The 13360-nt window shown below is 36.2% G+C and overlaps 1 protein-coding gene across 4 annotated transcripts in view; it reads left to right on the top strand.

The window, feature by feature from the left end:
• PIK3CA (phosphatidylinositol-4,5-bisphosphate 3-kinase catalytic subunit alpha) overlaps nt 1–13360 on the top strand; it is a 38956-nt gene that overhangs the window by 23985 nt on the left and 1611 nt on the right. For all 4 annotated transcript variants that reach the window (XM_054075027.1, XM_054075026.1, XM_054075025.1 and 1 more), the window contains exons 7-19: nt 497–602; nt 1476–1628; nt 1729–1863; nt 5693–5817; nt 6202–6283; nt 6752–6916; nt 7473–7576; nt 8759–8930; nt 9254–9360; nt 9860–9981; nt 10538–10616; nt 12415–12585; nt 13125–13242. In XM_054075027.1, coding sequence (XP_053931002.1) covers nt 497–602; nt 1476–1628; nt 1729–1863; nt 5693–5817; nt 6202–6283; nt 6752–6916; nt 7473–7576; nt 8759–8930; nt 9254–9360; nt 9860–9981; nt 10538–10616; nt 12415–12585; nt 13125–13242 — 1639 coding nt within the window. The remainder of the gene's footprint in view (nt 1–496; nt 603–1475; nt 1629–1728; nt 1864–5692; nt 5818–6201; nt 6284–6751; nt 6917–7472; nt 7577–8758; nt 8931–9253; nt 9361–9859; nt 9982–10537; nt 10617–12414; nt 12586–13124; nt 13243–13360) is intronic.

The following is a 13360-nucleotide window of genomic DNA, read 5'->3' as shown; positions in this document are numbered from 1 at the left end:
GTCCCGTCTTGCAGTTATCTTTCTATTTTCTAGCAGTTCACATTAAGTTGAGTTCTGAAAGCTATGCTACATTTTTTCCTGCTTGCTTTTTTGCCCTGAAGTGAAAAATATTTCACAAGCTGAACCTTACATTAGTGTAGCTCGTAAGCAAATCCACCATCTCTAGGTTTCTCCTGCACTGTCAGTTGCAGTCAGTAGGTGGCCAGGAGTGAAAGTGAAGGAACCTATTACTCAGTTTGCAGGAATTAAACCTAGTGTGACTTTTCAAACAGTGTTGATGCTAGAAGGCTGATCAGGGAAATTTTCATTTCCCAGAGGATTAGATGTGGTCAAATGCATGTAGGAGGGCCCTCCTTCAGTAAGAAAGCGTACTCTTAAACACATACCGAGTTTAGGTAGGAATACAACAAATGCTTTTTAGTATAACTGTTGATCGAACGCAGTTGGCCCACACTGCCCTTTAACATAATTTTGTTCTGCTTTTTAAATCTTACAGATGGAATGAATGGCTCTTGTATGACATGTACATTCCTGATCTTCCACGTGCTGCTCGACTCTGCCTTTCTATCTGTTCTGTTAAAGGCCGGAAAGGTGCTAAAGAGGTAAAATACTTAATGGCTTCTAATACAGTAACGAACGAAAGCTATTTAAATCAAGTTTGGGAAGATGTTTGGTAAATGCTGTCCTGGCAATGAGTCTTAATCCAATGTTTGATTTGAATCTGATTAAAATAGAAGTTCTTTACTTTCTTGTATCTAATTCACATTACCACTTTTTCATAGTCAGAAATCAAATATCTAACACGGAGAAAACCTTATCTATTTAATGTTGTAAATAGTGTCTATACTGTACTGCCAGATTCAAAAATCAGTGATAAGTCTTTTGAGGTGCAAATCCCTTTAAACTCAAGTTTTTAAACTGTTTAAAAAATACTTACCTATTTACTAAAAAAGGGTAATATTTATACTTGAATTTAGAGTTGGTTGTTAAAGTAAAGAAAATTAGTGCTGCTTTAGCATTTGATACAAGATCCTAACTAGTGATTTTTAAGAATCTATATATAGCATCTAATTCCAGCCACCAGCATCATTAAATTCTAGGGTTGAGTGTGTCACAGGTCCTGTATATTATTTTGTCTGCAACCAGGTTTATAAATCTTATAGAAAATTCTGATGTATAATCTAAACTTATTCTTTTTTGGTTTAAAACCGTTAACCATTGTCACTACAGGCCTTGGTAAAAAGTTTCTATCTGTCAAAAAAACTCAAAACAGTTATTTGATGTGGGGAAAAATGTTAGCTTATGTTTGCAAGAGTTTTGCTAAAATTCTGAAAAAATGACCGCTGTAACAGTCATTCCTAGAAAAATACGGTAATCTGGGAATCTAACAGCTTTCTCTGGGGTAAAATTGCTCTTTCTTCTGACTGCAGTAATTAACAGATGACACTGAAATCTCATCTTCTCATCTCTTTAAGGAGCATTGTCCACTGGCTTGGGGAAATATAAACATGTTTGATTACACAGACACTCTTGTATCTGGGAAAATGGCTTTGAATCTTTGGGCAGTACCTCATGGGCTAGAGGATTTGTTGAATCCTATTGGTGTTACTGGATCAAATCCAAATAAGGTTAGTATTTGCATAGTAGTTTCCTCTTTAGGAATACATTTTCAAAATATGCTGTATTATGATTAGTACAGAAAAACTAATTCAAATTCCCTTTATATAGGAAACTCCATGTTTAGAGCTGGAATTTGATTGGTTTAGCAATCCTGTAAAGTTTCCAGATATGACGGTGATCGAAGAACATGCCAATTGGACTATATCACGTGAACTGGGGTTTAACTACAGCTGTGCAGGGCTGGTAAGGCAAACTCCCCTTCCAACAACAGCTACTGAAATAAAAAAGTATTATTTTTTTACTTAGTATAATAATGAAAAATAAAAAGCTTTTTAAACTGTTTAAAAATTACTTACCTTTCTATTAAAAAAGGGTAATATTTATACTTGAATTTAGAGTTGATTGTTAAAGAAAATTTGTGCTCCTTTAGCATTTGATGCAAAATCCTAACTAGTAATTTTTAAGAATCTATATATAGCATCTAATTCCAGCCACCAGCATCATTAAATTCTAGAGTTGAGTGTGTCACAGGTCCTTTATATTATTTGTGTATCCTGATTTATTGTAAAAGGAAGAAAAAATTTTTTTTTTGTTTGTATTTAGCAAAGTGAGTAATACATTCTCATTTCTTTGTATTACCAGTAAACTGACCTAATGCTTCACTGACCACCCAGAACACTTTAAACTGTTGTACTATGCAAATTGTTGATATTTCTTATATTGCTGATTCAGGTGTCTGAACTACCTAGTTTTCCTTTTCAAAAGTTGTAATTTGCCTTCAGTGATACTGTTTTATTTTGTTGCGATTTCATGTCTACAGGTAGGCTTTCTTTTGTAACTTAAAGGTACTTGTAACTCTTCACTAGCTGTTTCATGGGCTGCTTATGACAGTGAGTACAGGGAATGCTAAGGAAATTGATAGGCATACATGTGAGTGTAGTTCTTTATCTCCTCTCTTCCATGAGGAAATCTGTGTGCTGACAATTTGGCTTTTTGGTGAGGTTTGGAGCTTTCTTAAAATACGCTTGGGATTATTAAAAAGAGAGAAAGAGGAAAGCAATAAAGCTAAAAATGCTAAGTATTTTAAAGAAAGGCTGTGAAATTAGATGATATGTTTTACATTTTCTTCTGGAGGCTGGTTCAAAGACTTGAGAGGTTCCCCAAAAGAGCTTCTGTGTGGAGAAGAGTCTCAGAGTGGAAAGTTTGCCAAAGAGTGCGTAGGTGTAAATAAGCTTCCAGTTTGGGAATTCTGGTGATACTTGCAATGGTTCCATCTCAACGTAACTTGAACAAAGGGTTGTAGGCATTTGATTTGCTGTTCTACAAGAAGTCCAACAGAGTGGTGTATCTGCTTATGATATGTATGGTGACTGAGCAGTGCTGCAGGGCTCTTAAGTGTTTAAGAACATCTGGCTTCTTAGTAAATAACATTCCTTTGCTATAACACAGCCTATTACCTGGGCTTACGTATGCTGACCTCATTTTTGTTCCATCTGTAGGCCAAAATAGAAAATGATGAGAAGAATAAGCTCTTACTTCAGTGACAAAGCAAAGATCAATTTACACTTTGCAATTTGAAAAAAAAATCTGAGGTAGAATAAAGTCTCAAATTATGGTCTTTTTTTTGTGATAATCCTTACAAAATGGTAGAAGGTGGTCGTAGTGGTAAATATGGAGAAAGTCTACTAATATCAAGGGGACAGGGAAACAGACTATATATCACTGCTTTGGTCTGTCTCATTATTCATGCTGCTTTTCTTTCAACCCTTCCTGTTTGTCTGAAAAAATTCTCTCATTACTTATCCTTTCTTAAATTATATTTCATTAAACACTTAGTAAGTTTGAACATTGCTGTTATGCCTTAGTATTGTATTTGTCCCGTTTATCTTTTAATGTACGATATCTTCAGGTCTAAAGCCAAACTTTTTTTGTTCGGGTATTGTATTTATAGCTGTTTGTAATATTGACTAAAGTTAAGGAGTTAACAGGCAATGTGTTGTTACTTGTTACAAAATCTGTTACTGGATTACTGTGTAGCATTGACCATAACTGAAAGCAGTAAAAAATGCTTGTCTGGAACAGCCAAAATAGCAAAGCAATCTCTGAGGTATGATTTCTACATAGAATTTTTTGTTGCGATACAAACAGTGTAACTTCTTTTTGTTTAACCTTGAAATGCATTACACTGCATTTGAGGTCAAGTAATACAGACTTAAAAGAAATCATTTTTAGGTCCATTAGTATCTCAATTATGAAAGATTTATCAAATATTAAATCTAATTTACTGTCCCACAATTCATAGAATTTCAAGTTTTTGGTGTTGACCGCAACAGGATAAATGCATTTTCCTTCTGGGCTTGACCTAAACTATGATCTTTCTCACCCGCTATGCAGGTACATTTTATACTTTTTTGACTTTCACTTACTCTTTGGGATGACTCTTTCAGAATCAAGATTAATATATACAATTAATCTCTTGTTCAGTATCAAACAATTGATCTTATGGCAGGAGTAGGGTGATTATAGAGTCATTTATGAATTAACTTCCGTACTGAATGTCTCTGGCTTTGCTACTTGCATTGTATCCCTACTGTAATATTTAAGAATGTGTTCTTAAAATTTTCCTGTACCACATAGAATGTAGTCCTGGATATTTTCCCTTACTTTTAAGTCCAGTACTTGTGCTTACGAATGGTAATTACAGAAAACATGTTGGTGCATTAAGATCTCACTACATCACACTACTAACAGAGCAAGGTTCTAAAAATTCAGTGAGTTGATCAAGTCATACCTTAATATTGATAAGCAAAGCTGTAAGCTTGAAGGCCAGAATATTCTTGCCCCATTAATAGTAGTGAACCTATCATGAGAACACATAATTTATGTAATTAAAGCTAGATGTAAAGTAGAAAACTTCCCGTCTGAAGTAGATATTGTGGTATAAACTGACAACTATTTCTGTATTGGTACATGTTCTTAGAAATAACACCACTTCACCTTTTAAAGGGTGCTCTGATATCTCTGAAATTTCAGATTGTTCATTTCTTCAGGTGTGTGGGTTTTTTGGTTTTTTTTTAAAGCTAGATGCCTTGGAAAGACTCTGTCAAAGACATGTAGGTATTTCTCTTTCGAAGTACTAGTTCAACCCGTTGAAAATTTCTGTCAACAAAACTGGCGAAGCTCAGTTCCTGTAAAAACGCTGTTCAGCTCTTGTAGAACTTCTTGTAGAATTTCTGGTACCGCTTCATCTTAAGTGTCAAACTTGTTTACTGCACTTGTATTTTATACTAAAGGCGATAATATATGCTGCTTAAGATTTCTCTTTTTGCAATGCAGTTGGTTCTGTAGTTGAAACCTCAGGTACTGCATCATTTCATATGTTGCTTTGCAAAAAAAACCAAAAAAAAATCATTAAATGAACTAAGAAATGGCAAGTGTAGGAGAAAAACTGAACTTGGCACATGAGCTGTGAAAAGTCAAGTAGTAGTTTTGATACCTTTGCCATTGGTCTTAAGTGGTTCTTGTAAACGAAGTCCTGGATAAAACTAATTTCAGTTTGTACTAGTTCATTTTCTGGTCTTCTTTGGGAATATCTTAAACTAATTCTGGTTAATGTTTTCTATTCTTCCTCATACTCAAGCTTTCCTCTGGTGTTCTACCTTTTATTTATGTAGTTTCATCCCCCATATTCTGCTTTTTGGGTTCTGATTCTTTTCACTCCTTTTAGCAGCTCTGACTAATCTCAAAACTGGAAACAGAAATGACCACTTCCAATTTGTGCTGCATTATGTTGTTCATCAGATGTCCACTGCTGCTCCTTCTGCACACAGCTGATTTGGATGAAATGTTCTTGTCCCAGTAATGACTAAAAGCAGCTGTAGAAATCAAAGCCTAGTCTTTCATCTCTCTCTGTTTTTAAACTTTAAGTCCTCAGGTATAACAAAAGGGAACAAGAGACTGTTGTGGGACATAGGCTAGAAGTGTTGCTATGCTGTTAAAATCCTCCACTTCATGTATGTTGTATGGCAGGAGGAAATGCGTGGAGGGTTAATGGATCGCTTTCTCTTTGCAGAGTAACAGAATAGCTAGAGATAATGAATTAAGAGAAAGTGACAAGGAGCAACTGCGAGCCATATGTACTCGAGATCCTTTGTCTGAAATCACTGAGCAAGAGAAGGACTTCCTATGGAGCCACAGGTATTGATAACCAAAAACCAAACGAAAGAAAAAATCTTGTTGTCACAGTCAAACTTCACCCCATTTGTTCCAAATTTGTCATGATTGTCTTGGATTTTGCTCCCTTTTCTTTATTCTGTATTGTTGGTGTTTAGAAAAGGCTTTAAAGCAATTCTGCGTTGTATGTCTTGGTGCTTAAACACATGGAAAAAAGTAAGGTGTTGAATTGGTTTGAGCTTTCCTCACAGCTGTAACTTTACCTTCACGCATGGATCCTGACACCACCTTATGGTATTGATCAGCTTCTGCAGACAATGGAGGAAAGCACAAGACTGAAGGGACATAGTGAATGGTTATTGAAGCAAAAGTGACGTTGTGTACATATAACTTTTTTCTCTTTCACAGACACTATTGTGTGAATACTCCAGAAATTCTGCCCAAATTACTTTTGTCTGTTAAGTGGAATTCTAGAGATGAAGTGGCCCAGGTAAGATACAGCACTGAATTAGTTTAGAGTTTTGAAGAAGCTTTATAATATGCTGTTTTAAAGAAAACTTCTGGAAGTTAAAAACATTAAGTGCGCACGATATGTTGAATGAAAACTTAGATGATTCAAGTTGCCACTGTAATTGGTTGGTCTGGTCCATAGTTTTTGTTCTCTAGTTCAGTCTGTGTCTTAAGATTTCCTCTCAGTGGCATTACTTGATTCCTTGTTATGTTGCTGATTTGTCAATTACAGTTAAATATGAGGTTTTGCTTCCATTCTTTTTATAGTGGATATAATAACAAAGTCAGCTGGCAACTAATATGAAATTGTTTATTCAGGGAGGACTTGCAAGTAAACAGCTTCTGTTCAAATGTAGTTTGTGTCTGATGATACCTTCTAATGGCTCTGTATTACAACATGTTCCTAATCAATGCAAATGTGTAACGTACTTGGAATTCTTGTCCACAGATGTACTGTTTGGTAAAAGATTGGCCTCCGATCAAGCCAGAACAAGCAATGGAGCTTTTGGACTGTAATTATCCAGATCCAATGGTGCGAGCTTTTGCAGTTCGGTGTCTTGAGAAGTACTTGACAGATGACAAATTGTCTCAGTACTTAATCCAGCTAGTACAGGTACAATAACATATTTTGGTATATTTGATGTATATAGGCGATGATGACAGAGGCTTGAAAAAAACCAAAAGATGATGTGAAAAAGAGGTCATCTAAAGTATCTGTCTACATAGCAGATTATTTAGTGGGAGGAGATGAAATGTAGTTCATTTTCTGTAGTGCTGTGGTTTTGATTGTTGATATTAAATGCCAAATTTTTGCAGAGATGCAGAACTGCTCTGCCAACTGGAACAGGCAACTATTTCAGCTGGCCTGGCATATGGGAAAGTATGAACAGAAGCATCTTCTCAGAATTTTGAGCAAGTTGAGGCTAAAATATTTGGTAAATGTAAAGGAAGTATCAAATGCTAAATTCCTGTGATAGAAGCAGCCGGCGCGCTGTTAGGAGATATTGTTCAAATCCTAACACTTGCAAATATTAATACCAATATCAGTCATTCTACAAAATATAATGTAAAACATAGATAGCTTTTTATTTAATTGTCTTTAATCTGTATATGGTTCATAGAAGTAATAACTGCAGCTAATATTTTGTGTTCTTTTTATCCTTAACTAGGTTCTGAAATATGAACAGTATTTAGATAATCAGCTTGTGAGATTTCTACTCAAGAAGGCACTGACCAATCAAAGGATAGGACACTTCTTCTTTTGGCATTTAAAGTAAGCTTAATATCATCTTAAGAGGTGGTGGGATTCCTGTTAGTTGTATACAACTAGTTGGTCCAAAGTTTTGGCACACTAAACGCCCTTTTCTAGGGAAATATTGTCACTTAAAATAAAGTTTCGTTTATATCGGTTAAGAGTTTGAATGCATAGTTTGGCAACAGAAGTCATCTCTTGCGGTTTCAAAAGGTAGTTAATAATAGATACTTTAGTCTTGTATTTCTTTTTAGATAATGATGATTATTCTAAAAGCAGAGTAGTCTGACTAAGATTGCTGGATGCCTCTGGTGTTGTTAGCTGTTTACACCTTTGACCAATTTCTGCTATTTGAACTTCATTTTGCGTGCCACATTCCCCCACCAGTCCTTTCCAGAGAATTTTAAAAATAGTTGAGGCCTAAAGAAGGCCACCTAATTTGACTGGAAAAGGCTCTGAAAAATAACTGTTCATACATGCTTATTAAAGATTATATAGAGCTTGATAACAGAAATATCTCAGTGTTCTTCCTTGCTTCCTTTGTAATTCCTGGTGTTGGGAAAGCTGAACATAGATCAGTGTACAGCATGCTGGGTTGTAGCTAGGTCTCATGTGAAAGTGCTGTTCTGATATAGTGTGATCAGGCACAGAAATAGGATCAAGGAATTGTTGTTGTGCTTTCAGTTTTCTACTGCCCTTGGTAATCACCAAGGAGAATGGAATAAGTTGCCTCAATAACTTGTTTGAGGGAATGTATTTTAGGACTGTGCAAGGACTGAGAGTATGTAAGAAGAAGGAGGGGCAGAGCCTGAGATTGGCTAGATGAGACAAGGAGAAAATGAAACAGATTAGTTTTGCTCTCTGTAAAGAAATCTGGAACTTGAATTGAAAGCTTGAAGTTTACTACAGAGTTTCTATGAAGCGTGTATTTTAAATAAAGGCCAGAGGTAGAAAAAGTAAGGATAGAGCAAGAAGGAATGGGGGAAAAGCCTAAAAACTGAGTTCTGAATTAGTTATAAAGGGTACTGAAGTTTGATCAGTCCAGTCAAAATGAGATGACTTTTGGGAGGTCAACACAAGTTATTTATCTGAAAAGAAGGATCCATAAGCAGCACTTGGGAAGATGTTACAGGTATAGCTTCATTTCTGGCACCTTTAAGTGGTCTTGTGTTTACGCTATAACTGTTCTTCCTCTCTGTGTAGGTCTGAAATGCACAATAAAACTGTAAGTCAGAGGTTTGGTTTACTTCTGGAGTCCTATTGTCGAGCGTGTGGAATGTACCTAAAGCATCTGAGCAGGCAGGTGGAGGCTATGGAGAAGTTGATTAACCTCACAGATATTCTCAAGCAGGAAAAAAAAGATGAGACCCAGAAGGTATTCATAAGTCGTCCACATACCAAAACTATTGCTGTTGAGTCACAGGAATTACTTAGGACTGTATCTAATTTTATTAACTAGAAAATTATTAATGCTAACTGCAGTAGATAGTATTATTATCCTAGAAGCTGTAATGTTTTCTGTGTGCGTTGCCATTGTCTTCCTCTTAAGGGTTTCAGTTTGTGTAAAATGTGGCTAAGTGGAGTTACTTATGTTGGAACTGTGCAAAACCATGCTTTAAAAGCAAGCCTAAAATCTGATACTTGCTTTCGTGTACATATAATTAGTGTTCTCAAAATCTGAATGTGATTATTTATCAGGTACAGATGAAGTTTCTTGTTGAACAAATGAGACGGCCAGATTTTATGGATGCTTTACAAGGTTTTATCTCTCCTCTTAATCCTGCACATCAACTGGGAAATCTTCGGTATTGTCTTCAGTTTTAAAGTTTGTCTTGATATTTAAGTAAAAGCTTAGTCATGTTCAAATGAACGATGTTAAGGTTAAATGTTGACATATTAAGTATTAGTAACTTCAAAGTTAACTGAATATAATTTGTAGCAGAGTAATTCATAGAGAGTAAAGTACTTTCCATCTTAACGGCTTAACAAATTAAGGAGCAACAGGACAGGTGGCTGTTCCTTTTAGCTGACAGGACTGCAATCCTTTTTCCATTTGTAAGGAACATGCACTGCCAGAGGAAGATTACAATATAGGCTGGTTTTCTGATGGGCTTAACAAATGGTTAACATTGAACTTACTAATTTAAGTTTGAAGCTGAAAGTAAAAGTGCCTGATTGTCAGTTACCCGTGAATCTTCAGTTTCAAAGAGTTTGCAGAAAACAGGCAGAACTTTGTAGTATTACAGGAACATGGCATGGGAATGAAATTGTGCCTATTTCATAGAAACCTTACCTCTTTTCTAGGCTTGAGGAGTGCAGGATAATGTCATCTGCAAAAAGGCCCCTGTGGTTGAACTGGGAAAACCCAGATATTATGTCCGAGTTGTTATTTCAGAACAACGAGATAATCTTTAAGAATGGAGATGGTAAGGAAAAATAAGTGTCATCCAAAAGCTACATATGTGTTTGTCTTTGTAATGTATTGTTCAGTATTTTTTCTAAGCATATAAAGTATTTTTGAAAAATCTTAAATATTAAAAAAAAAATCTTAAAAATCATCTCAGCAAAGCAATCTTCTTTTCCAGAAATATTAAGCATGCACACATAAGTGTTTGTCTCAGTCATATACAGATGTTGTATGTTCTAAGATGCCTCGTCTGTTGAAGTGGTACACGATACCATTTAATGTTTTGGTTTTTTTACTGGGAAATATCTTCAAGCTACTACAGATATGTGATCTGTAATTCCATTGTCATGTATTTAGTGTATATTTTTAAACAGCTCTGAAATCACCACCGCAAATTTATGTTCATTCTCAAGTATTTAATGTCTGCTTTTCTCTGTTGAGAGAACAAAACCTAGACTGAACTATGCAATCCTCATTTCCCTTAGACATACTTTTTGAGTGAAAAGTAAAATAAGACGTAACAATATGTTCTGGTGTTACGAAATTTGCAATCTGTATGTTTTTGACTATTCCAGACTTGCGTCAGGACATGCTGACACTTCAGATAATTAGAATTATGGAAAACATCTGGCAAAATCAGGGTCTTGATCTTCGGTAAGCATTAGAGGTCGTTCTCAGGCAGTACTGTTCTTAATGGGATTTGCATTGATTTGTTGCCAGAGATCGCTTCTGTTCTCCCAAGGGTAATAAATAAAATGCTATAAATAGGCATGTTTGTACATGTTAGAGTGATTTTTAAATTTTTTTAAAAGAATGTTTAGTTAACTAAACTACTGGATTCCATAAAGATAAGATCATATTTGGAAAATACTTGAGTCACATTCTACATACCAGGAATGTCTACAAGAGCTATTACCGACTAGCCGCACACTGGTCTGCTGATGGTGTATGTAGGATTTGCTTTGAACTACCAAACTTGCAGCCCCCTTAAGCAGTGACTCTCTGTAGTCGGTATTTTCATTTCAGTACACAAAGTATGTATGACCGAGTCAGATATGTCTGCAGCTTTTCCACCTCTAGATAGTCAGTGGGTACAGGAGCTTCTGCAGAATGCCAGTCAGTATAAAATATTCTGCTTCTGGAAAACCGATGCGACAGGCTACGTTTCCAAACATGTGTTTGCTGTACAGTATGTTTTTAGGCAGTGGTGTACCAGAGCTGCCAACAGATACTGTCAAACCAAGTATGTTATTTGCACCCCTAGTTCTCACTTCATTGTCATCTAACAAAAGACCTATTGGTCTGCATCATCTCCCAACAGTTGCATCTCGGCAACTGTTTTGTCTCTAGTAGTGTAATGAGAATTATGCTTTGTCCAAGAATGGTTTGCCGAGTTCCAGTTCTCAGTGCCTGTGTCTCAAAGAGGAGCCAGCTATGGAAATGTGCAAAAATACATTCTCTCCCACCTCTTGCCACCATTCTTAAAGAAGCAGCATGGAGCTTTAGAAGAGAAGTTAAATAGTTGTGGTGTGACAAGGTGATTTAAAAAAAAAACCAAAAAACCAACAAAAACTCCCAGCTGTCCATCTGCTAAACCAAATGACTGAGATGAGCTTGCAAGATGAGGCAGCTGATGGACTCTGGCTCCTGAGCAAGCTACAGATTACACTGGTGGACAAAAAATCTTTTGAGGATCTAGAAATTGCGACTTATCCCACTAAGGCCATGAAACTATACATCTCTTGATTTTCACATGCAGATTACAAAAACCCTGATTTATGATGATCTCTAAAGAGTCTATGATTAAAACAACTGTTTACAGTTAGTCCTTTATAATCTGGATAAATCATAATGTTGCTGACTATAGGTTCCAGTTACTGTTTTGTAATCTGTTCAAGTCCAATTCAGAGACTCATTTTGAAGATCCTGGGCTAGTTTTATGTGGAGTGTTACCTGCTGCTTGTTTATAGTAACCCATGAAATCTCAGCATTTGTTTTCTCGGTACTTAAATTCTCTCTATTACTTTGCTTTGAATATAGTTCAGTAGATCTTGTCAAATCATGCTGAGTGCCTTTTTAAGGGCTTTTTCAGTGGATTCCCCAAGGCTTTCAAGAATATGTTAATAAAATTTTGCCTTAAACTTTTGTCCTGATACAAAAGGGGACATCGCTTAGTATGCACGGTGGTGCTGGGCTGACGGTTGGACTTGATGATCTTATTCTATGATTCTTTGAAAACTGAAGAGCTATTTTGGTGGATACAGTGGCTAGCATTTTACTGTACTGATATCTGGTACATTTTTTCCATAAGACTAATGGTAACGCACGTGTAAAACATTAGAAAAATATTCTCAGACAACGCTTACTTGGTAAGAGTTATAAAATATGCCTGTTGCTTGCTATTTTAAAACTTTATTCTGTGAAAAAAAACACAAACCCTTCCATTTTTCAGGATGTTGCCTTATGGGTGTTTGTCTATTGGTGACTGTGTGGGACTCATCGAGGTAGTGAGGAGCTCTCATACGATCATGCAGATTCAGTGTAAAGGAGGCTTAAAAGGAGCATTGCAGTTCAACAGCCATACATTGCATCAGTGGCTCAAGGACAAGAACAAAGGAGAAATGTGAGATTTCTTGTTGCTTGTTCTTCTTGTCATGTGCTCTTTCTGATGGAAATTTGAAGAGGACTAAAGTTCATCAAGTGGAAAATATGTCCATCTGGTTTGGGTCGTGTCCATTGTCCCATCCTATGTCCACCCAACCCCCCCCCTTTCCCCATTTACCTGTTATTCCTTCCTGCAGCTCTTCTAGTGAGTGGCTGTGTGACTTCTCAGTGTTAAAGCATAAGTTGGGGATAGAACTGTGCCGATATGGCTTAAGTGTGTAACTTAACAGCAGCTTATCAAAATGAAAACCGCTGGCCTTGAAAAGAGGCGACAGTCACTTTAATAGCGGTTTACTCTTCTGTGATCTAACTGTAAGTACTTCTGTTCCCAGAGTATGCTGAATTTCTTCCTTACTTTTATTGAAGTCCAGGAACTCTGTTTCATTGAGATACAATAGGAGAAGTTGGTTCCTCCTTTATGAGAAGGGAAAAAAAATATGCACTTTTGTAATAGTAGAATATCTATAGGAAAATATCTCCTTTGTTTGTTTTCAATAGGTATGACGCAGCTATTGACTTGTTTACACGTTCTTGTGCTGGCTACTGTGTGGCTACCTTTATACTGGGCATTGGTGATCGCCACAATAGTAACATCATGGTAAAAGATGACGGACAGGTAAGATGTTTCTCTAATGTGATCTCTCAGTTTCATATGAGTTTATTTGAAAATAAAACCCAAACATCTGAACTATAAATAAATTATCAAATTTATTATGACATCATTTAAACAAGAA

The sequence above is a fragment of the Cuculus canorus genome, chromosome 9 (genome assembly GCF_017976375.1).
Source record: "Cuculus canorus isolate bCucCan1 chromosome 9, bCucCan1.pri, whole genome shotgun sequence".
Classification (NCBI taxonomy): domain Eukaryota; kingdom Metazoa; phylum Chordata; class Aves; order Cuculiformes; family Cuculidae; genus Cuculus; species Cuculus canorus.
The sequence above is the reverse complement of the archived record's forward strand: the minus strand, read 5'-3'. Positions and strand labels throughout refer to the sequence as shown.